Source organism: Sceloporus undulatus, chromosome 3 (assembly GCF_019175285.1).
Source record: "Sceloporus undulatus isolate JIND9_A2432 ecotype Alabama chromosome 3, SceUnd_v1.1, whole genome shotgun sequence".
NCBI lineage: Eukaryota > Metazoa > Chordata > Lepidosauria > Squamata > Phrynosomatidae > Sceloporus > Sceloporus undulatus.
The window spans coordinates 267,703,847-267,728,379 of NC_056524.1; the positions used below are offsets into that span (position 1 = coordinate 267,703,847).

A 24,533-nucleotide genomic window follows, 5' to 3' on the forward strand; every position below is an offset into this window, starting at 1 on the left:
GAGACACAGAAGAGGACGAATAAGCGCCTCCTAAAAAAACCCGCAAAATTTATAACGAATTAAAAACGGCCAGGTAGTGGGAACGCAGGTACAGGCTACATCGGTGTATGTTACTCCGAATTAAGGTGACATTATGATGACGTCGCTTTGATTGACAGCCGAAACAAGTGAATGTGAACGAAAAAGTAACAAAACCCGTTTAAATATACACCGATTCATCCTTGAATGGGGACGAAACAGGGTCAATTACAGCGAATTAAAATAAAACGTTAAGTAAATGGGAACGATACAAATAAAGCGAATTGAAAAGCGGGATAACACTCGCTGTATTTTGAATCACTTTAAAATGAACCGCTGTATTTAAATTCATTTTAAATCACAAGTGAGAACACCCCCTCAGTGTCTCTGCCTAATAAAAGGGGTTCTAGCCTCACAAAGGACTGGGCCATTTTGGAGCTCATAGGAAATACCTTTTTCATTTGCTAATAGAATTTAAATTTCCTGAACTTAAAAATGCTTTGTTTCCCAGTACTACATGGCCAGAAGGAGGAAGGATCTGTCTGCTTGGATATATCTCCATAATCAGAACATCCACCACCACCATTTTGACAAAATGCAGACCTGTGACTAACATCATCAGTTTTTTACTCCTGTATTATTATTAACATCTTTGCCTGATGAAGACGCCAGCAGAGCTTCTAAAGCATGCAGCATATATTTTATGAACTTTGCTTGGCCCAAAAAAGTCATCACTGTTTTGTGGATTTTGGATGTTATCGTACTTTACTATATGGCCAACATAACTACCCCTAGATATGTATTTGCACATCTATACATAATGAGCTATCTTGGCAATGAGACCCAAGTCTAAACATAAAATTCATTTATGTTTCATATAGACCTTATAGCCTGAGGGTAATTTTATACACACTATTTTTAATAATTTTGTGCATGAAGCAAAGCTGGTGTACACCAAACCATTAGAAAACAAAAGGTGTCACTATCTCAGCTACCCATGAAAAAAAGTTTTGTTTTTAAAAATATTTTGGAATTACTGATAAGGGAGGCTCAACCTACACTGCAATGCTAAAATTTTGGGGACAGAAGGAAAATGTCATTAAGGAGATGGCAGAATTCTTATTATGACACCCCTATTAGCTACACAGTGGAAATGTAGTTTAGGGATCCACAGAAAAGGGGTAGGCAAAGGAACCAAAGAAGTGTAAATAGTGCAAACAGAATAATTTGAGGTGGAAACAATTTTCATGGTTTCACTCTATGCAATGCCAGAAATCTGGGGACTGAAGGGAAATTTCACTGGGGCAATGCATTCTTATTTTGGGAGGGGGCAATGTTTTCATTTTGCCCCACCACTTAGCTACATCCTTGGGTAAAGCCTTCCAAGCCCTGAAAGTTATCTATCATGGCTTAGGAAAAGTAACGTTGAGGAAGAGGTGCAGAGATGAAACATACCAGGTCCCTTTCTTGTCCAGAAACATCCATGATGGGGTGTATTAATTGATAAAGATAGACATATGACATGGAGGGGAAGCATGTGCCTCTTTCATTTCTGGCTGAAGCCCACTGTGGAGCAGAGACCATCTGCTCCTTGGCAGGGAATACCAGAGCAATGTCCAAAACCCAACCAGTCCTGGAGATCTGACCTTATGCTTTTCCCAGTAGTGGCAAAAATCCTACCTAGGATTGGAAAGCACAGGGTGGATTCACGTGAACAACTGCCTCAAACCCAAACCAAAGATTTTTACAACCACAGTGTGCTGGATGTCAGGTATGATCAGCTTCACCGAAGGAACCCAAAGGGTTTTTTAAAGTTTCTTGGAAAAGCTGCCTTTTAACAGCATTTTAGCATCCAGGCCCCCTGAATGGGGATTCTGGGATCTGCAATCCAAACAGTAACTTTTCCAAGCTCTGGCTCAGCAATATGTCCTTATGACTCTACAGTTGCTGATGGAAATTAAATTAAACACAAGTTTTGCTGGTGGTTAAAGCCCTGGACTTCACCTCAAGAAGCTGTCTTCAAACCTAGTTTTGTCTGCACAGTTTTTCCAAATAACTGGGGGGTGGGGACGGGGAAAACCTGGTAGTCATTTTGGGGATAAAAAGCAAGAAAAGGGGATTTCAAAGTCCCCAAACCTGATCTGTTCCACAAGAGGGCACTCCTTTACTTCATTTCTCATCCAGGGAAAATATATTCTGGATTTGTGTTCCGTCTTCTCTGTTTCCTCCTCTCTTTCCTGAGCATAAACAGTGTTGTTCTCTACCAACAAGGGGATATATCCTCATACCACAATTATAGCAATCTGATACCATGTTAACTGCCACAGCTCCATCCAATGGAACCACTGGGAGCTGTAGTCTCATAAGGTACTTGGGAATTCTCTGGCAGAGAGTGTTAGTTCAGGGAGAATGGACTAAAGCATTCTAAGTACCTTATAAAAGAATTGTAGAGTTGGAAAAGGACCACATGGGCCATCTAGTTCAACCCCCTGCCCAGGATGAAACTAGAAATCTCAGGACTCTGCAGGATGGAGCCATGACAATTAAAGTGGTATCAAAGTGATACAGTTGTACAGTGTGGATACCAGGGAATTAAACTGAAGAAATGTAATCCCCCAATGGAAATTAAACTGGAGAAGAACCTATATTGCCAACCTGATAGAATTTCACACCTGGGATTATTCTGACTGGTTTGATTTTGTTAGCCGAACTATTTGGCAAATGACCATTTGGCCTGTAAGGCTCAAGCCCTCAAAGCCAAAATGGAAATCTAATAACTTTCTGCCCTAAACGATATCCCCAGAGTGACACAGAGCTACAGAGAAGAAAACAGACTCCCTGTTGTACAAGCAAGGTTTTTTTTGGCACCTAAAACCAGACCATTAATACTTAATAATTAATAAATACATTTTGGATGGGATGCAACAACATGTTATAGGGAGGGGAACAGAAGATGGGAAATGGCAGCTTCGTTAGTAAAAAAGCAAACAAACCATTATCAACTTTTGACTATTCTATGCCATATAAAAATGAACCATATATAAAATGGATGCGGCACTGCATGGGTATGAAACACAATGGAAATGTTGGCCATTTCATCTTAAAACTGGAAAAGTTAACCCTTCTGTGAACAGATAGACCAAAATATGGACTAATAATGGACCAAACACAGACTAAATGGGCATCAGGGCAAGGCAAGGCCAGGCGAGGTGAGAAGTTCAAAAACTGAGGGCTGGGGGAGAGAAGAGGAAAAGAATATGGAATATGGAGTCTTTTCTCCCTTTTATGGGAAACATTATAGAGAGTCCACCAATCCTGCCAAGGCACTTTTGAACTCCTACCTGTAGTACTTAAATAAACTCCAACCATGACTTTTACCTCCTAAAATGTGTTTCTAGTCCTCATGGTTTCAAAAATACCTTTAGGATCGGAAAGGCTAGCTAACTTCAAAGCTAGAAACCAAATGGAACAAAGACCCGAAGTTAACTGCTTTCCATTTCTATGAGCTGTGAAATTTCAGATTTTCCTAAGTTTTTCTTCCCCTTAAAAACAGCTGCAGTTAAGAGTATCACAAGGAACAATAAAATGTGACCTTCCTGTAGTTTAGTATCTGCTATGGGGTCATCCAAAAGATACAGAAAGTTATTTCAAAATGTGTTGGTAAATATACATGTTAATTCTGGCCCTTCAGCTCATAACAGATTTTAAGATGCTTTGCCAGATTAACAATTCTGTCCTCATCTTCATGCTTTTAAAATTGCTGTGCATTTCCAAATGCTTCAAAAGCAATGCCAGGTCAGATACTTGTGCAGCTTTTATGAATTCAAATGTCTATCAAGTTAAAGCTACTTCTAAGATTAAAGCATCAGCATTCAAGGCTGTATCTGAACTGCAGAAATAATGAGGTTTGATGCCACTTTATGCTATGGAATTTAGAGAACTGTAGTTCTGTAAGACATTTAGACTTCTTTGTCGGAAAGTTCTGGTAGCACAAAAACTACAGTTCCCAGGATTCCATAACACTGAACCATGGCAGTTAAAGTGATGTCTGACAATTTCTGCAGTGTGAATGCAGCCCAAGTCTTTGTTCAAGTATACACACACAAGCTCTTCAAATGATTAACTTGCATCAACAAGTGATTTGCTGCACAGACATGAAAACAGGCATTGCAAATGGAGCTTTTGGATGACCTCAGAACAGAACATGGCCCTGCAAATGCAGTTTACATGACCACCAAGGAATGTGACACACATTACAAGATAGCAAACCTAGGTTTTCCCCTTAAATAGAAAAGCAACAGCTGCTAATCCTGGCATGTGCTCCTGTATGATAGATACACTTCCTTGCAAATACAGACCATCTCACTTCGCATGAAGAGTTGTATGCTTAAGCATTTTCGGCATAACTCACCAAAACCAAGGCACCCAAAGCAGCCCTGAGGGAAACTGCTCCATGAATCATAATTTTAGGTGCACACATGTCTGAGTCTGCCAGAGAAGACAATTCAGACAAGGCATTTTAGGTGATGAAAAGGTTGTTGGTGAGATCATAACTTTTGCAATGTAAAAAGGGACCATGGAGCAGTCAATGGCAAATGTTTCAGCAGTCAAATGCACCGTTGTCAAAACAAGGGAGACTTCCTTGTTTTTCCAAATGCAGTTCAAGGCTTCAGGTAAAAGAAAATGCTTATTGGTATTTGGCTCTGCCTCCATACAACACCCTTGTTTGTTCTCAAACCCCAAACAAAGATATCTTATTGACAACACTGCGGCTCAACCACAACCAAAGAAAGTGGTGGCACCAGAAGACTCAAAGCTAAGGATGCCATGGAAAAGATTCCTGCCCAGGAGATGGAGATGAGTAAACTGCCTCCAAGCAAGATTCAACTGCCCTGCCCAAGACACAAAGAGGAGGGAAAACCCACACACAACAGACTGAAGAAGAGGCACTGTTTGTGGACGTTGTGATAGCTGGAAGGGATGAGTCCTGGGAGCTCCTCAGAGAGGGGACATGGACCCAGGAGATCCCCAGGAAGAACTCCAAAGAAGTTTGCTACAGAAGAGAGTCAGTCTCAATGAAAATGTCTAATAGTTTTTCCTACTGCTTATAGTGGTAACCTGCAATGAAAAAAAATGAGAGATTAGTTTCACGAAGTGCAGCATTTGTTTCTGTAAAATACATGCATTTATCTGCTTCTTCCTTCTCTCCCTCCTTCTTCCATTCCTTCCAATTTCACGAAGAGAAACCCACCCATACACACACACCTCACAGCTGTTTTCTTGAAGATGGACAACACAGGTGTCATTTCTCTTATATCCATTGCAGATGTGTGCATCCAGCTCAAAAAGGATTTTGCTGCTTCAGTGGAATCAATAGAAGAAGGCAGCAAGAAAGTATCCAATGAGTCAAAATGTTCACAAATATCAGACAAAAGGGCAGTTCAGAGCTGTTAAAACCCCCAATATTATTTTTGCAATGCAAAGGAAACAAGAGAAAGAAAGAGAGAGGAAGGAACTGGGTATTGCTTGCCCAAGAAAGCCCTATGGAATTCATAGGATACCATAAGTTGATAGACAACTTCAAGGTGTGCACGTACATACACAAGGAACCAAATCCCATCCGATTAAGGACATTCAGCAGGGTGAACCCTGGTGGGTACTTGGATGGGTGGCTGCCAGAGAAACCCAGGTCCTGGAAGCCCTATTTCAGAGGAAGTAACTCACAAAACAACCTCTGAGTATTCCTTGCCTAAGAAAACTCGATAAAATTCACAGGGCTGCCATAGGTTAACGTGACTTGAAGGCACATACTCCACACACACCCCACACCCCTCACACAAAACTGATAATTCATTTTTTTCCTTGAATTTTTCCATTTTTTGTTTTTCTTGGATCTTCTCATCTCTAAGTGGGTCAAGTACTCCCCAGCATCTGGGATTTTATGATCAAAGTCACAGCCCATTTCAACTCCTATTCTTTTTTCTTCAGACCTTCAAACTGCATTAATTCTGCAGTGCAGATCCACCCTTGGTCATGATTTAGGGCAGAGGTGGGCCACATGTGACCCCCTCCAAATCTGCTTTTGTGGCCTTCATCCCGTCCAGACTCCCTGGACAGTCCCTTCTCTGGCTAAAACAAGAGGGTGAATTGCTTCTGCAGAACCATCCAGGAGCATATTTAAAATAAACATCAGCCATTTGTATTATTTAACATTTAAAAAATAAAAAAAAATAAAAAGTGGATTTGGGGTCTTTTCTTGATGGTTTTCTTTACTTTCTGCAGTCTGTGCAGCTTCTGGTCTGTCCCAGGAGCAGGCCTCCAGACCCACTGCAATGTCCATCATTGCTCTGGGGATGTCCAAAACGTATTCCAGACTTGAGAAGCTGATCTGTATGGTTGGTTGGATGAGCTTGGGTGGTCCTAGACCATCACTGAAGGTCCTTGCCAGTTTTGCTCTGACTTAAATGAACTGCTGCACCTCTCACTCATCCATAAATTCCTTTGTACCACTGGCTTGGTCTCAACTCCAGCATGTATAGATCTGTTTTGATACACCATAGGGACTACAACTCACCTCTATGCGAAGGCTCTGGTTTGGATATGGGATATGCCAAGTTTTGCTGGCTTGTAAGACTAACCAGATGGTCCAATTCCTCTGTGGGAGGCGGAGGCGGCCTGGCAGAGAAAGAAGATGACAACGGTAAGCAGGGAAAGTTGCACTGGTAATATTCCCTCTAGACAGTGGCGGTTGGTAGGTCCCAAACTGGAGGGACAATAAATCTGCTCCTTGTTTCTTTAAACTTTAAAGAAGTTGTCCAAAGACTTCAACTTATTTTGGTTAAAGAGATCAGAAACTTGGATAACCCCTTTAAAATTCAAAGTACAACCCAGAGGAGATGCACCACCCCACTGGCATTATGTTCAGGGCTGTACAAAACATCATCCTCAACAGCATCCCACCTTTGCCAGTATGGGACTCACAGCAGCTTACTTAAGTTAAAACAGAAGAGAGCTTTAAAAATTCACATTGCAGAGAAGTTTCAAATGAAATTGAACTGTCAATAAAATTAAAAGCAGTTCAAGGGAAACCAGAGAGTCAGTGTGGTGTAGTGGTTTCAACTCTAGAGAACAGGGTTCAAATCTCCTCTTGGCCATGGAAACCCACTGGGTGATCTTGGGCAAGTCACACTCTCTCAGGCACACTTTCTCTTCATAGGTCAATACCAGCATTGTGAACTGTGCCCACAAACAAAGAAGTAGCCAGTGAAGCTGTTTCAACAAGGGAGTGATGTGCTCCCTATAACTGACCCTGGTCAGCATTCTGGCTACAACTTTTTGGACCTGCTGAAGTTTCCAAACAATTTCCAGAGCCAGGCCCATGTAGAGTGCATTACAGTAATTTATACAAGATGTAACAAAGGCATTTGCCACCATAGCCAGATCTGGTATCTCAAGGAATGAATGTAGTTGTTCCACTAGTTTTAGCTATGCAAATTCACTCCTGACTACTGCTGAAACCTGGGCATCCAGGTTCAGATCTGAGAATATTCAACCTGCAACTGAAAACCTCAAATTTAAGGGGTGTCTAACCCTGTCCAGCAGAGACAGAGTCCCTATTTCCTGATCTAGCTTCCAACTTTACTGCAGGTGAAAGCTCAATTGATGCCTCCATGTAAAATTATTTCCTGCACATATGGAACTTCATGTTGGAGACAAGGTAAAACCAGGATATGTTTCCTTGATATACAGTTTTCTTGGTGCAGTAAAATACTTTGTGTTTGTGTAGCGAAGGAGGAATACTAAGAACGATGCCAGTGCATACAAAACCCATTTGTCCAGTGCATGCTAATTCCTCCTGGGGGCTATAAATCAGTGGGACCCATGTGCATTTTACCGTGTTGGTTTGTCACTCTTCGCTCGATGATCTTCGTGACCTTCTCTTGACCTTGGATGCAACCCTTCATGTGTATCGTGCTGAGTAGATAAGAGACAGCAGGATGGATTAGCTAATTTTGGAGCAGTACAATCTATAGGACTGCAGCTGCTTGGACAAAGAGAATATTCCAAAATATTTTAAAAATGGTTGAAAAGCACATTTTTGGAGTGTTGAGAAATCCTGATGATAAGAATCCTGCACTATTGGAAAAAAAATGTGGGGGGGGGAACTGGACAGGAGTAGAAAATATGTATAATTTAAAAGTCAAAGTAGATCTAAAACAATTGAGCTTACAATTAACAACTGGAGAGACAAACAGTGAGATCAGACTTATTAAATCAGAAGTGGGTAATGTTATGAGAAATAAGGACTTCCAAAATCAGATAAATGGAGGGAAGTACAGAATTAGGGATATATAGTAAGTAAGAGATGGGTAAACAGACATTGTAATGAAATGGAAATGGTAATGAAGATATTAATGGAGTGTAAAATGTACTGACACCTGTTTTTGTTATTTATTTATTTTATATGTTTTTAATTCTTTAGAAAAATAAATATTAAAAAAAAAGAATCCTGGACTGATGGGAATCTTCACATTGTGAGATCCGCTCTGCACAAAATTTGCAAACTACTCTTTTGCAAAAAACAAACAAACAAATAAAAACAAAAACCCTCATTGTCAGTGCAGGGAGCAACACTTTCTTCATCTCTAATGCAGAAATATTGTCTGTGTAGAAAATGCTGTTTCATGCAGAGAAAATGTTGACTTTGGGGATTTATTCTGTGCAACTGTGTTGACTGAAAACAAAATATTCTGCATATGAAACAGCTGCCTCTATGCAGAAAATAATGCTTCTGCACAGAAATATTATTTCCATTCAAAATGTGCACACACTGGGGCTGTTCCAGGGAAAAGCCAACAACTTCCTCTCCACACAGCTGCCACTTTCCTTAGCAAAGGAAGATGAGTGTCATTGTATTCACACAAAAAAGTCTTTGTAAGGATGTTTTGCAAACCTAGGCCTCAGTCCAATCAAATCTTAAACCCACCTTCCTGTCTGGCTCCTGCTTTTTCTTTTCAGAAGATGACTTCTCACGCTCCTTTGCTTTCTTGTAAGCCTTCTTCTCCTCTGCCATTAGGAGGCGAGCTATTTCCTAGCAGGGAAAATCAGACACACACTGAAATACACACACACACACACACACACACACAAACAAACACACACACAGAAACACTTGCATCACGGCCATGTCAAGTCAAGAGCAAATTCGTTTGGCATGCCACTGTCAGGACACTAGCTCTCTACAGGCTCCACCTGACCAGTTAGCATTGTCCCCAACGGGGACAATGAATTAGCAGGGCAGGGATGGGCAACTGTTGGGATTAAGAAGACTGTAATGCCTCCAGTAGGGTTACCAGACTAAAAACTACAAACAACTCCAGTTCAATAGTTGTGCAGAAGAGGGAATTTCAGCAGGGAATGTTGTGTCCAATTCTGGGCCCCATAATTCAAAAGGGATGTTGACAGGATGCTGTGTGTCCAGAGGTAAATGATCAAAATGGTGAGAGGTCTGGAAACCACCAAGCCCTATGAAGAGCAGCATAGGGAGGTAGCTATGGCCTGGTACACACGGGCCGAAAGAACTGTGTCGGCGGCAAAATTAGTGTTGCAGAGTGCGCAGCAACCTCATGCTCTGCAACCCTAATATGTATGAACAGCACCATCTTTATGTGGCACGTGTCGATAACCCACATCCAAACAGCACAGCACATGCGTGACATCTCTGTGCCGCCCCAGGCAGTTTACAGTGGCCTGGCAGCATTGCCACAAGGAGCTACGAAACGGAGCTCCTTTTGGGGAGTGGATCATTTCCATGGCAACTGCATGGCCTTGGGAAAGATCCCGAGGAGAAAGGGGCGCCCCTTTCTCTTCTGTAGGGCTTGGAGAGACATTTTGCCTCTTCTCCTTGGCCCAGAAAAACACTGGCTTGGGGCCGCAAGGCTGCCGGCGAGGCTTCCCTGGCCCCAATCCAACGTGAAAAGGAATGGCTGTGGGCCGCCCCTTTGGGGCGGTCTGTACTGCCCCACAGTTTAGCCTGGAAAGGAGAAGGTTAAAGAGATGATAGCCAGGATACCCAGACTTCATCCTTTGCCCTACATTCCAACCTTCTGTCCAGGAGGAGTTTCAAAATGTTCCCCATTTTGGGCATGACAAAGTAGTATGAATTTATTTTTATATGAGTGTTTTGAGCTTTTATTTGGTCATGTCCCACATTTTTCTTCAATGTCCTGCATACTGTGGTGCCTCGTCCTCCTTTGTGGTTAAGACATCTAGTCATCCTGCATGATAGCCATGTTCAAAGTATGCAAATGGAGGATGGAGCAAGTTTGTTTTCTGATCCTCCAGAGACTAGGACATGGAGCAATGGATGCAAACTACAGGAAAAGAGATTCCACCTCAACATTTGAAAGAACATCCTGAGGGTAAGAAACCACTGCCTGAGAATATGGTGGAGTCTCCTTCTTAGTAAGTTTTTTTTATCAGAGGCTGGTTGGCCATCAATCACAGGGAGTGCTTTGAGTGTGTATTACTACACAACAGGGAGTCGGATCACATGGCCTTTGTGGTCTCTTCCAACTGTCTGTTTCTATGATTCTAGGAGCTGAGCATTATGCAGTCAAGTAAAAACACCAGCTGCTAAATTTCTCCTGCACAAGCATTAATGGAGCCCTCTCCAGTTTTCACTCTGGCAACTTTACCTCCTGGAAGTTGCACTCCCACCAACCTCTGGGTCACTTCTTTTTAGAAAGAAAGGGGCTTTCTTTGTATTATTATTAAATATTGTGTTATTAAAAGCCTTCTAATACATTAAAAGAAGAAAAGAATACAAACAAACAATAAAGAAAAAGACAGGGAAAACCCCCACCAAAATAAGAAGAAAAGGACAGCAAAAGAACAGAGAAAGAAAAGGAATTACATTGACTTCCAACTTTCTTAACAATGGCTACACATGATATGTAAAATTGTGCATCTCCAAATAAAGTATTTCTGCCTAACCTAATCTGTTGTTGTGTGCCTTACCATCATTTCTGACTTATGGACACTTGGGTTTTCTTTGCAAGATTTGTTCACAGAAGGTTTGCCATTGCCTTCCCTTGAGGCTGAGAGAGTAGGACTTGCCCAAGGTCACCACTGGGTTTCATGGATGAGCGGGGAATGGTAACCTGGTCTCCAGAGTCATAGTCTAACCCTCAAAACACCACACTTCCTAATACTAAAAACATGCAGTTTATGTACTGTTCTCATTTTTTTTCTGCAAAAGAAAATCAAAGGTTCTCAGTCCTTCAGAAATGTCACAAATGCCTTTTCTTTAATCAGGATTTGATTGTCCATTTTAGCTAGCTCAGTCAATTTTTCAATTGAAGTTGACATTGGGAAGGGGGGAAGGGGGGGGGGGCTTTTCAAAGGCATAAATTACTTAGGAGGGGAAAATATGATAAACTCATACTAGGGGGACATTTGCAGTCTGGGAAAATAGAGGGAAAAACAGGTCCTGGGAACTACAAACACCACCCTGAAGGCTGTAGGTAACGCATAAACCACCCCTGCTCCATGAAAATTCCCAAGACCAGGGCTGGTTTTCTTAGAACTACATAAACCATAATGCACACAGTGCATCAAATATATCACCTTCATTCTGGAACCTTTTCATTATTACAGTCAGCCCTCCATATCAATGGGTTATTTAGTCACAGATTCAATCATCCCCGGTTCCGAAAAGCAATTCTTGTTTTTGTCATTCTTATATAAGGGACTCCATTTCACTATGCCACTGAACCTAATGGGACCCGATCATCCACAAATATTGGTATTCAGAGAAGGAAGGATCCTGGAACCAAACCTCAGCAGATACCAAGGGCCCTCTGTATTATTATTAAAACCATACATTTAAAAAGTTTAGTTTTGTTAACTCTTTTGTTAACAAAACTGAACTGTTAACAAAACCAAAGTCAGTCCTCCATATCCACGGGTTCCTTATCCACAAATCCAAGCATCCACAGTTTGGAAATATTAGAAATATTAAATAAATAAATATATTTCAAAAAGCAAACCTTGATTTTGCCATTTTATATAAGAGACACCATTTTGCTATGCCACTGCATTTAATGAGACTTCAGAATCCACAGGTTATATTATCCATGGAGGATCCAGGAACCAAATCCCAGTGGATACCAAGGACCCATTTTATTATTATTAAAACCAAACATGTAAAGTGCTTAGTTTTGGCTAATTTCTCCCCTCTTCTCAGTTTTAGGGCATTGTTATTTTATACTTTCTGACATTTGAATATCATATTTAAATTCTTATCTATTTAAATTTAATTTGGGGGAGAGGAACCTGGAGGGTTTGGGGTTTATGGGCTGCCCTTTCCCCACCCCAGGCTTAGCAGGAGATTATTTGGAGCTGGAGGTTTACTGAGAAGCAATCAGGGACGTAGCCAAGGGGAGGGGGGTCCTTGGGGTCCGGACCCCCCCTTCCATTAGAAAAATGAATGGTGTGTGCTGCTGTGCTGCCACGCCCAAGCCCCATTATAATGGTGGCACTTAGTTTGGATCCCCCCCCCCTTCCTAAAATCCTGGCTACGTCCCTGAAGCAATGTTGTCTTTGGGATTCAAGAACAGATCCAGACCTACCTCGTCCTGGGCCACCTGAGCTGCCCTCGTATCCACCTGGTTGGCCTACAAAAAGAAAGAAGAAAAAGCAATTTAGACAATTTAAAAAGAACCAAGTACAGAACTGCAGGAGATTTGGAGGGGAGGGGGCTTCTCTGTGAGCTCACAATGTGGAATGCTTATTTCATATTTATGTACAACAACACAGCTATGCAATTCTGGGATTTGTAGTTTTGAGAGACACTTAGCCTTCTCTATCAGAGAGCTCTGGGATCACAACAAATGAACATCCCCTGAATTTCATAGCACAGAGCCATGGCAGTTAATGTGCTGTCAAACCTGGTTTATTTCTGTAGTGCGGATGCAGCCTTAGTCTCTGGAGCAACAGAAACAAAGATGCATCCCTCTTCTATATGACATCCCTTCACATATCTAAAGACCGCTGATCATATCACATCTCAGTTTTCTCTTTTGAACTATAACAACTATAGACATATAGTTAATATAGTTATAGGGGAACTATCCCTTTTTATCTCTTTTATCTTTTTTTTTCTATTGATGTATTTCGAATTATATGTATTTTATGACGTTTTTACTTGTTGTAATCCCGCTTCGATCTGAAGGGAGAAGCAGGAAATATAAATAAATAAATAAATAAATAATAAAAATAATAATAATTATTATTATTATATAACTATGGAGACTAGCATTGCACAGTGGCTTTAGTGTTGGGAGTACAGCTCTGGAGACCAGGGCTTGATCCATGCTCAGCCATGTAAACCCACTTGGTGGCCTTGGGCAAGTCACCTATTCTCAGACTCAGAGGGAGGCAAAGGCAGATCCTCTCCAACCCGAACAAATGTTACCAAGAAAACCCTGTGATAAGTTCGCCTTAGGGTTGTTATATGTCAAAAATGATCCACGCAGCAGCAACAACACCACTATGAATTTTTAACATATGTTTGTTTTTAGTTGTAAGTTGCTTAAAAGTCCTGAACTAGGGAAATAATGGGATATAAATAAAGGAATAAATAATCTGTTTTACTCACCAGCAGTTCCTCCTCTTGCAACCTCCGGGCGATCTCAGCATCATAAAATTCCTGGTCCTGAGCAGCTAGTGGCCGAGGTTTGGAGTAGGTTTCTTTTGTCCCCTTTGATTTTGTTCCTGCAAAAGAAAAATCAAATTTCTTATCCCTCAAAAAGACTGAAGCCTTATATTTATTTTGTTTAATTATCCTGCCTCTCCTGCTCCCAGAACTGGAACCCAAAGCAGCTCACCAAATTAAAGTTAGATAAATAGACATAACACTATCATTAAAACCTAATTGAACCAGTTATAATGGTAAGAGTAAGGTTCAAAACATCCATTTAACTTTTTTTCCAAGCTGTAGAAACAAACCGTGGGAAGAATTGCTTCTGTTCGATACATGTTGAACACTGTCTGGTTGGGGGATTCTGGGAGCTGGAGTCCAAAAAAGGGAAAAATTTTTCAAGCTCTGGAAATCATCATGAGAGGATTTGCATGTCTGGAACACCTACTGAACTATGGAGTTTATCACACGAAGGAGATCAGGAGTTTATCCCGTGAATATCCTGGGGAAATTGCATAATTACGCAAAACAGTTTCAAATGAAAACCTGCCATTAAAGTGGTCACAAAGAAGGAAAAGCGGTATACAAATAAAAAAATATTATTATTATTATCATTAAGTATTAATGCACATCTTTATACTTTTAGGATTTCAGCAACAATGCATTTCTGATATCACTTTATTTGCGCAATTGCGTGTGATAATCATTTGTGAAATTACTTGCCATTTTCGCTTTATTTGCAGGATGCTTTAAATGTGCTTTAATCTCTCTATAATGCCAAAATTAGCCTCCGTGTGATAAACTCCATCGGCTGTTTGGGGGATTGTAGGAGCTGCAGTACAAAAAAAGGAACTTTCCCAAGCTCTGGGAAACCACTCTGGGAGGAGTAGCATATCTTGACCATACAGCAGTGGAGGATTATGGAAGCTAGAGTCCAAAAAATGACCTTTCCCAAATTCTGGAACCCACGGTGCGAGGAATGGCATCTCTTGAACATATGATGTTGGTGGATTGTGGAAACTAAAGTCCAACAATGAACTTTCCTAAGCTTTGGAAACCACTGTGGGAAGAGTGGCATCTCTTGAACATAGGGAATTGATACTCCTTTCCTTTCTGCTAAAGAAATTTTCTCAGGAAGGGACTTGTGTGCGTCTGTCTCCTCGGCACCAAAAAGCAACAGAAAATATGTCTCTCCTTGTGACTCACACTTGGCAAAGTCCCACAAACTGACATCCCAGGGAGCCAGCAATGTTTACGCATCCACAGGAAGTGGATACGAAGATCTGTTTTTGCAGAGATATTCACATTATTTCAGACTAGTGTTGCAGATATAAGGAAACTTCGGGGGGTGAGAGAAGGGCCTATGGGAACTAAACAAATGCAGCAAGGACAACTCTGGCTCTGTATTTGCATATACTTACATAATAAGTAAGATTGAGCATGGCATGATGGTTTGACTACAACCTTAGAGACTGGGGTTTGATTCCCAGCTCAGCCATGAAACCCACTGGGTGGCCTTGGGCAAGTCATACTCTTTCAGCATTAAAGGATGGCTAGGGCAAGGAATCCTCAGACGTGGTTTTGCCAGTTTCTTCCTCTGAAATAGAGCCTCCAGCACCTGGTATTTGATGGTGACCGCCCCTCCAAGGACTGACCAGGGCTGACACTGCTTAGTTTCCAAAATCAGATGGGATCTGGTACTCAAACAATATAATATCCCTTATCCGAAATGGGACCAGAAGTGTTTTAGATTTCAGATTTTATTATTTATATATTTATTGTTATTGGATATGGGAATATTTGTATATACATAATGAGATATCTTCAAGATGGGACCCAAGTCTAAACACTAAATTCATTTATTATTATGCAAAAGGATCTTGTAGCAACTAGTCTGATTTTCCAAACCATCAGGACTATATATTTAAATTCATTTATATTTCATATATACCTTATACACACAGCCTAAGGTAATTTTACAGACAACATTTTCAACAATTTTGTGCATGAAACAAAGTTTGTGTGCACACTGAGCCACCAGAAACCAAAGGTGTCGCTGTCTCTGCCACCATAATAAAAGTTTTGGATTTTGGAATGTCAGATAAAGGAGACTCAGCTTATAATGCTGAAAGTTGTTTTCTATTTCAGGTTGAGCCTGCCTTATCTGGAATTCCAAAATCTGAAATATTCCAAAAACGTGAACTTTTTCTACAGGTGGCTGAGATAGTGACACCTTTGCTTTCTGGTAGTTCAGTGTGCACCAACTTTGTTCCATGCACAAAATAAATTAAAAATATCGTACTCTTATGTGTACTGTATAAGATATACATGAAACATACATGAATTATGTATTTAAGCTTAGGTGCCATCCCCAAGGTATCTCATTATTTGCGTATATAAAAACACAGGTATTCTGAAATCCCCCTTTGGAAAAAATGCAAAATGCAAAACACTTCTGATGTCAAGCATTTTGAATAAGAGAAATTTATGCAGAATTAAAGCGGAGTGAGACCACTTTAACTGCTATTACTATTCTACAGAATATTGGGATTCATAGTTTGGAATACTGGGATTTGTATATGGAATATTGAATCTGAGTACAGAATACTAGGATTTGTAATTTGATGAGGTTATTAGCCTAGTCATTCAGGGCACTCTGATACCTTCCCAAACTAAAAATCCCAGGATAAATCATGGTAGTTAAACTGATAAGATAGTCATGGCAGTTAAAGTGGTGTCAAACTGCTTTAATTCTGCAGTCTGAATACACCCTCAACTGGTACTATTTGTTACTTGACGTTTTTAATTTGTTGCCTGCCTTATTTTATTGAACCCTTTCTTGTATTGTTATGTATCATTTATATGTATTATGCTATTATTTCTTAGAATGTACGCCATGTACGCCATGGGCAGGTTCACTTTTATGTATTTTATTGTATTAAAAATCTACAGTGCTATATAAATTAATAATAATAATAATAATAATAATAATAATAATAATAATAATAATTTCTTCCTATTATGTTCTGTTTGCATTTGAGGTTTTCTACATTGAGGCCAATAAGTTATCTTCTTCTTTTTTGCCTTTTTAGGTAAAAAAATAAGGCACACTGGAACTTCCAGCCATTTTGACACAAGTGTCTTTGTTTCAAACTCGGCAGTGACTCCATTGCAGCCTGGAGGGAGGAAACTGAAACAGGAAAGCCAGATGACAGCTGAGTCCAACCCCTCCATCCAAAATGATAAAAACAGCTTTTGTTCAACACATGGCTGTTTCCCAACACATATGGAACAGGATTTAAGAGGGCCGAAATTAGACACTGATATTAGACACTGATACTCACCCACCCACCCACCGTATTAGCATTTTAAACATATTCCTGGCAGAATTCATTCATATTTTTTTTCTCTCCCTCTCTCATTTGGATGGCAACCATCTCTTTCCAATGCATTGGGGGGAAAGGTACAGGATGGGGAGAAAAAGGAGCTACTCCAGGAAAATACTGCCAAGTTAGCTGGGTTGCATCTGCACTGCAGAATTAGTGCAGTTTAACAGACTGCAGTTAATGCAATTTGACACCACTTTAACTGTCATGGCTAAATGCTATGGGATTCTGGAATTTGTAGTTTGTTGTGGCACCAGAGCTCGCTGATGCTAATGAGACTACAAATCCCAAGATTCCATAGCATTGAGCTGTGTTAAAGTGGTGTCAAACTAGATTATTTCTGCAGTGCGAATATAGCCAGAGAATTCTGGTGCCACAACAAACTACAAATCCCAGGATTCCATAGGATGAGCCATGGCAGTTAAAGCGGTGTCAAACTGAATTAATTCTGCAGTGTGGCAGCAGCCTTGTTTGCTAACATTGTTTAAATTACTAAGAAGAATAATAACTAATTCAGACCACTTTCCTATATTTCAAAATTCTCGTTTTCCAAAAGAACAGAAAGGTAATTGCCCCAGTTCCTGAAGAATTAAAAATCCAGTTCCCAGGTACTGAAATAATACTGAAAAACTGTAAAAGATGAAAGACAAATGTGTCTATAGATTGGTTTGATTACAACAAAAAGCATTTGATTCTTTCTCACATATGTTGGTCAAAAAATGTCATAAAATTTAAGGAATTTTGTGTGAAAGTTAACTTCCTTTTGCTGTTATAAATAAAACTACATTTGGTCCTTGCATTCTGGAATTCAGCTTTTCGGAACCGATATACACAGGCTTGATCCCTGCTTTTAGTTGCCCAAAGCCCTCTCAGCAGCTTTACTTGAGCTAATAAAATTCCCCCTATTAAATATTGGCTCTGGGTGCACTCTAGTATTTTGGGTAACAGCTAATCTCCTTTATTATGTTACTGCAAAACAATTTGGCAATATTAAAAGGAAGCAAGTCAGGGATAGGAAATATCAAAGCAAGCTGGAGTAAGAAGCATTTCAGGCTATGTGGATGATTTAAAAATATTTGGAAAGTCACAATCAGAAATTGAATCCCAGACTTTTCCTAGAACAGTATGGCCATTAACACAGCAGCGATAAAGGGACTCCCCCACCTATTCCCGGTTACCTGGATTCTGGGGGGGACCCAAGTGTAGTTCCCTGCTCTCCACACGGTGTGAAGAGGAAGAGGAGGGTCTCTCTCTGTCCCCCACTCCTTTGTATTCCTTTTCAATATTCCTCCTGTGGCCTCGCTTTGGAGTAACATTTGGGTCCTTGAGCCTGGGCTCCTGGGATGTGGCCCTTGGAGACTGTTGCCCCTCATGGGATGGGGCCCCGCGACAGTCTGGATTCGGTGAACAGCTCTTGCCATAACGCTGGTAGGGGGAGCCCCTTCTCTCCTTCTCAGTGTCCAGGCTCAATGGCCGCAGGGAGTTCTCTGAACCTGGTGACCGCCTTTCCCGGTACTGGTGATGCCGGTCATTGCGATCTGAACTTGCCCCCTTGCCTTCTTCTGTGAGAACACGGGGTGGCCTTTGAGCTCTCTCGTGGCTCCGTGACCTCCTTTCTCGCCACTGGCCATTACCACCACCAATGGTACGTTCATCCTCCCCATCCAGAAAAGATGCCACCCAAGGCCTCTCCAAACTCTCTGGGTTCCTCTTTCTCCGACTCTCCTTAGTTCGATCGCTGTCTTCATCTTTAGTTTTCAGAGAACGCATCCGGGGTTTCTCAGAGTGTCCAGGGTTCCTCTCTCGCCGCTCTCGGTCCCGCTGTTGCCCGCCTCGCGCTTTCTTCTTTTCTGAAGAACTCTCCAAAACTTCTAAGTCCAGCCCCTCAGAAATGAGAGGGGGACCTCTCCAGGTATCCCCAGGATGCTGAGTCTGCCTGTCATCATTCTGGGGTCGGTGAGACCCAGCATGCTCAGGTGCCCGATCCCTGGGGCTACCACACATATGGTCTGAGCAACGGGTGGGATAAACAATGGAGGATGGTTAGTGACACATGTTAATGGCAGGCACATGCTTCACATAAATGGATACATGACAGGAAAGAGCAGAGGGGAATCCCCAGATGAAAGCTCCAAAGTGGAGAGAAGGATTGTGTGAATTGTGTCAGAAGAGGAAAGATGGAGAAAGGAAAAACCAAAAGCCATGGACAGGTAGAGAGCACATGCACGGACAGGTGTGAAGAGGTAAGGAAGAAAAGGTGGGTCAGAGAAACTACCACCAGCAACTGCAAATCAAATTCCCAGTTTTTTCATCGCAGAAGTCCTCAGGACTGTGGTTTGTTCAATCACAAAAGCATCTCAGAGAAGAAGAGAAGGTCCAGCCAAGCAGTTCCACTTCCTGCAAAATCCATTTGGGAGCAACAATTTTGCCAGAAGATGATATTTTGATGGTGAATGGCAAAAATAGTTCAGCAGGTGCAGCATCTGTCAGGTTTATATTTTCATTCCATACATCCATTCTCCATTCTGCTCAAACAAGGATTCAATTCTTCTCACATTACCACCATCACCAATAATCTCGAGTGCTTTCCCAGGTCAGAATCACCATAGCAAGGTCAGTGTGAAACCAAAGAATGATTTTACCCACCCTGATTGCAACATCAAGAGATCATGACTTCTAGCCCTTACCTGCAATACATCAACTCTACACCTTCCAACATTTCACAAATGAAAGTCAGGAGACATGTGGCCAAGCAAAATCAGAGTGTGGTCAAGATGGCAACAATTATAAATGAGAAAGAGCAGACAACCTAAGAGATGCTGCAGCAGTTGCTTTGCTGGAGTCAACTGGGAAAGCAAGGTTCTGCTTCCTCCTTTCCTCTCCCCACTTCAGTTAATGGAGGGCAAATTACTTTTGTACTTCATCCACACTTTACAGCAACTGACGTAAGCCAAAGAGAAAGCGGGAAAGAAGGAGGAGGAAAGAGAAACTGGGGGCCCATCTACACTGTTGAAATAATGCAGTTTTACACCACTTTATGTGTTGTTGCTCCTTCTTATGGAATCCCGGGAATCCTAGGCGCGTTACAGAACGCCCCTTTGGGGCGGCCTGTAGGAGCACCTTTCCCCGCCAGATCAGGGCCTCAGTGGCCAGAGTGGCAGCCGCTGAGGCCCCGATCCGCCGCTTTCCGGGCTTCAGGGAAGCGGCAAAAGGCCCCTTCCCCGCAGCCTGGAAAGGGGTGTCCTTGGGGCTTCAAGCCCCAAGGACACCCCGCGGTGGCGGGGAGAAGGAGAAAGGGGCCGTTTGGCCCCTTTCTCCTTTGGTCCACTGGGCGCAGCCGTCTGAAGGCTGAGCCCAGCGGACCAAATGAGGAAGGAGCTCTGAAATGGAGCTCCTTCCGGGGTCACGGAAAGGGCGCCCTAGGCGCCCTGCTGCGACCCCAATACGTCACAACTGCGCCGCCTCGTTTGGAGGTGGCGCGGCCGTGACGTATCGATGACAGTGGCCGTGTGGAACGGCTGCTGCCATTTTGTGCGCGCACAGTGTGCACTAGGGTTAGGGCGGTGCGGAAGCACCGCCCCGTCTTAACCCTAGTACGCGCTCCGCACGTACTTTTAAGCCCGTGTGTAATGGGCCAGAGTTTTGCAAGATCTTTAGCTTTTTCTGCCAGAGTAATGGTGTCTCACAAAACTACAACTCCCAGGATTCTGTAGGATGGAAGTGGAGCAGTTTAAAGTGCATTGTTTCTACAATGTAGATACACCCTGGGACATTTTAAAAGCAGCTGGAAAAAATGGGATGGCAATAGATTAACCAGGACTGAACTATTAGAATACAATCCGATAAACATACAAGTTGAGTCTCCCTTATCCAAATTGCTTGAGACTAAAAGTGTTTTAGATTTTGGAGCTTTTCAGTTTCTGGAATATTTGCATATACATAATAAGATATCTTGGAGATGGGATCCAAATCTAAACATGAAACTCATTTATGTTTCATATACACCTTATACATATAGCCTGAAGATAATTTTATAAACAATATTTTATAATAATTTTATGCCTGAAATAACATTTGTGCAAATTGAACCATCAGAAAGCAAAGGTGTCACTATCTGAGCCACCCATGAGTACAATTTTGGATTTTGGAGGATTTCGGAATTCCAGAAAAGGGAAACTCAACCTGTACCAGCTCCACCTTTCTACAAAAAGAAAGAAACCTCGATTCAGAACAAGGGGGGAAAGTCAGTAATGGTCCTGTTACAAATTAGGGCTACAGCTTAATGCAACAAGTGTCTATTTTGGATGCATATGAGAGATCTTCTTCCACATTCCTCCCACCAAATGGCATTTTAAACTCTCCAAATTTAAAAAGCAGTTCAAAACCATTGTGGAAAACCCTGATGTCTGATCACTAATGTGCTTATTTGTAGGAATGCTGCAACCCTTGCTTTCAGCCCAGGGCCAGATTTCTAGGACGAACCTCTGAGTGGGAAGTTTGGACAACAAACCCAAACCAAAAGCAACCTTTCCTGGCTCAGGTGGCTACCTTGCATTTTTGCTTCTGCTTACCTCTGCTTTCTGGATAGTACGCCTCTTTGTAAGGGCTGGAAGAGATGGGTTCAAGTGGGAGAGGTTTCTTCCTTCTCTTTTCTTCTTGAAGTTCTTTCTGTTGTAGAATCCGAGCTATGTCCTAAAAGAAGAGAATGAAGGAAGGGGAGGAGGTTATCAAAACAGAATCGTTTATCTTGAGAAGAGAAGACTGACAGGTGGCACGATTGCTCTCTTTCAATATCTCAAGGCCTGCCTTGACAAGAAAGGGAGCTTGTTTTTGGCTGCTCTAGGGGGCTGAATCTAAAGCAACAGGTTCAAATTATGAAGGAAACAGAATCCGCCAAAAGCAAGGTAAGGTTAAGATACAGCCTGTGGGCCATGTATGGCCCTTGGGACCCCAAAGTATGGTCCCTAAAGCATCTCAGCAACTTTGAGGTTTTTCTTTTCTTGCCCACCTGCTGCAACTTTGGCTGCTTACTCCTCCCACCCACCCAGAATCACCAATCCTACAAAAAAACCTGAGACCCAAAGGGGCCATCCAATCCAGTCCCATTTTGCCATGCAGGAAGACACCATACAAGCACTCCCTGTGACAGATGGCCATCCAGTCTCTGTTAAAAAAACTCCAGAGAAGAAGACTCCACCTAACTCTGAGGCAGTGTATTCCAATGGAGTATGAGGCATGGAAGGGGGATGGAATAGATGACCTTTGTGTCATTTTCAGCTCAGTGATTATATACTCTTGAAGGCTCCCAGGTTCAGGTCAATCCATGCCCAGTGGCCCACTTTGCAAATCAGGTGGAACTGGAAGGCTTTCAGACTTGAAGCCATGGTCACTTGCATCCCTTCTCCTCTCTTAATTTTTCATGTTTTGTCTTATCCTCTAATGAAAGTTCCCAGTGATCCTGTTTGTAAACTCCCAAAATAAGCATGGTAGAGCACTTTTGTCTCAGCCGATGGCATCCAAGTTTACCTCATCATCCTCTTCCTGGCGACGCCGCTGTTCTGCTTCGATGACCAACTTGACTTGGATTTCCTGAGCGATCTCACAGTCCTGACGCTCTCTGAAAAACAAGAGTGAGGGAGGGAGGAAGAAGTTAATGGTGGGGGAAAAGATGTCCAGAGTACCAACTGCTGACTGCAGATTCAGTTTGCAATTTTCATCTATTTCACCAAGGAATTTCAGCAAAAAGCAGAAGACTGCCTTTATTGAGAAATTCAGTGTTTTCTGCCAAAGAAGGAGGTGCGTAGCGTTGCACAGGATAGACAACCCGGATCTCTCTTTTTGTATTGCTAATGAAATTTAAATTTTATTTTATGGACTTTATGACTCTTTGTCTCCTGCTGCCAGAGATCCCAGTTTTCACATGCCTACATGGATATCCCTCCGTACCATCTTAAACGAGAACAACTATAACAACATAGTGTTATATGTATATATAATTGTGGAAACTAAAAAATACACCATCAGTAGAAGACTGGCTGGTTAGATGTACTTGAAATGGACAAATCAGCAAGAGTCTTACAAAACAAACCCATGGATAAATAGGAAGAAGATTTAAATATTTAAGTACTTATCCTAAGAATAGGGAGAAATTTTGTATGCCTGTGTCTCCAGTATTGTCATTTTTCGTTCTCTCTCCTGCTTGATTTTTAACAGCTTTGCCTGATGAAGAAGCCAGTGGAGCTTTGAAAGGTTACGACATGCATTTTGTGCATTTTGGTTGGCCCAATGCCTTCCTGTGCATTTTGGATGTTATTGCTCTTATTTTCCTTGTTGCCCTTTTCTGAACTTGCTCCAACTTGTCTATGTTGCTGTTGTTGTGTGCCTTCAAGTTGTTTTTTTTTACTCATAGTGACTGTAATGTGAATGTATCACAGGGTTTTATTGGCAAGATTTTTACAGAGGGGTTATGCCATTGCCATCCTCTGAGGGTGAGAGCATGAGACTTGCCCATGATCACCCAGAGGGTTTCATGGCCAAACTGGGAATCGAACCCTGGTATCCAGAGTTGTAGCACAACACTCAAACCACTATACCATGTTGGCCCTCTGTATACTTGTCTATGTTGTTTGTTGCTGTTGTGTGCCTTCACGTCATTTCTGACTTATGACAACCCTAAAGCAAACCTATCACAGAGGTTTTTTTGGCAAGATTTCTTCAGAGGAAGTTTGCCATTGCCACCTTCTAAGTCTGAGATATTGGGATTTGCCAAGGCCACTTGAACCCTGGTCTCCAGACTGAAAGTCCACTACACTGTGCTAGCTTTCCATATAATTATCTATATCCTTCTTAAAATGAGGCTCCCAGAACTGAATACAAGACTTTAAACGACAAATCCTAGTGAAATAGTGGAAATTAAAGAAAACGCCATTGGTAGAAGGCCGGCTGGTTGGATGTACTCGAAATGGACAAATTAACAAGATCCTTACAAAACAAACCCATGGATAAATAGGAAGAAGATTTAAGGACTTAAGGACTTATCCTAAGAATAGGGAGAAATTTTTGTTTGGGATTGAAAACTTGATGAAGGAATGTGAAATATAAGGAATGGTGGTACTGATTTTAAAAACCTTTATATCTATATCTCTGTCTCTATCTATCTATCTATCTATCTGTCGGAAACTTGGAACAGTTATACAAGTTACATATGCTACTCATGCAGGTAACTGTATCTATATGCATTAGGATATACCTGTACATAAGTTGGATATTTTGTTTATTATACTAAGAGATAGTTTAGATGAATGTGTAGCAACAATGAAGATAAAATGAAGGAAAATAACTATTTGCTGGACATTGGGGGTCGTAAAGGTGGAGGTAATGAGTGTTTTGTTTTGTTTTTGTATGGTTTGTATGAAAACATCAAATAG

At 41.6% G+C, this 24,533-nt stretch overlaps 1 protein-coding gene across 4 annotated transcripts in view; it reads right to left on the minus strand.

Moving 5' to 3' along the window:
* Nucleotides 1-274: 274 nt before the first annotated feature.
* The window catches only part of CCDC50 (coiled-coil domain containing 50), a 42,367-nt gene continuing 18,108 nt past the window's right edge, over nucleotides 275-24,533 (minus strand). For 2 of the 4 annotated variants that reach the window (XM_042456432.1, XM_042456433.1), the window contains 9 exons: nucleotides 22,633-22,723; nucleotides 21,678-21,798; nucleotides 18,285-19,115; nucleotides 13,679-13,794; nucleotides 12,651-12,695; nucleotides 9,005-9,109; nucleotides 7,913-7,992; nucleotides 6,593-6,693; nucleotides 275-5,136 (listed from right to left, as the gene is read on the minus strand). In XM_042456432.1, the coding sequence (XP_042312366.1) occupies nucleotides 5,117-5,136; nucleotides 6,593-6,693; nucleotides 7,913-7,992; nucleotides 9,005-9,109; nucleotides 12,651-12,695; nucleotides 13,679-13,794; nucleotides 18,285-19,115; nucleotides 21,678-21,798; nucleotides 22,633-22,723 (1,510 nt within the window). In that variant the 3' untranslated portion in view covers nucleotides 275-5,116. The remainder of the gene's footprint in view (nucleotides 5,137-6,592; nucleotides 6,694-7,912; nucleotides 7,993-9,004; nucleotides 9,110-12,650; nucleotides 12,696-13,678; nucleotides 13,795-18,284; nucleotides 19,116-21,677; nucleotides 21,799-22,632; nucleotides 22,724-24,533) is intronic. The other 2 variants (XM_042456434.1, XR_006102754.1) reach the window with 2 other exon arrangements.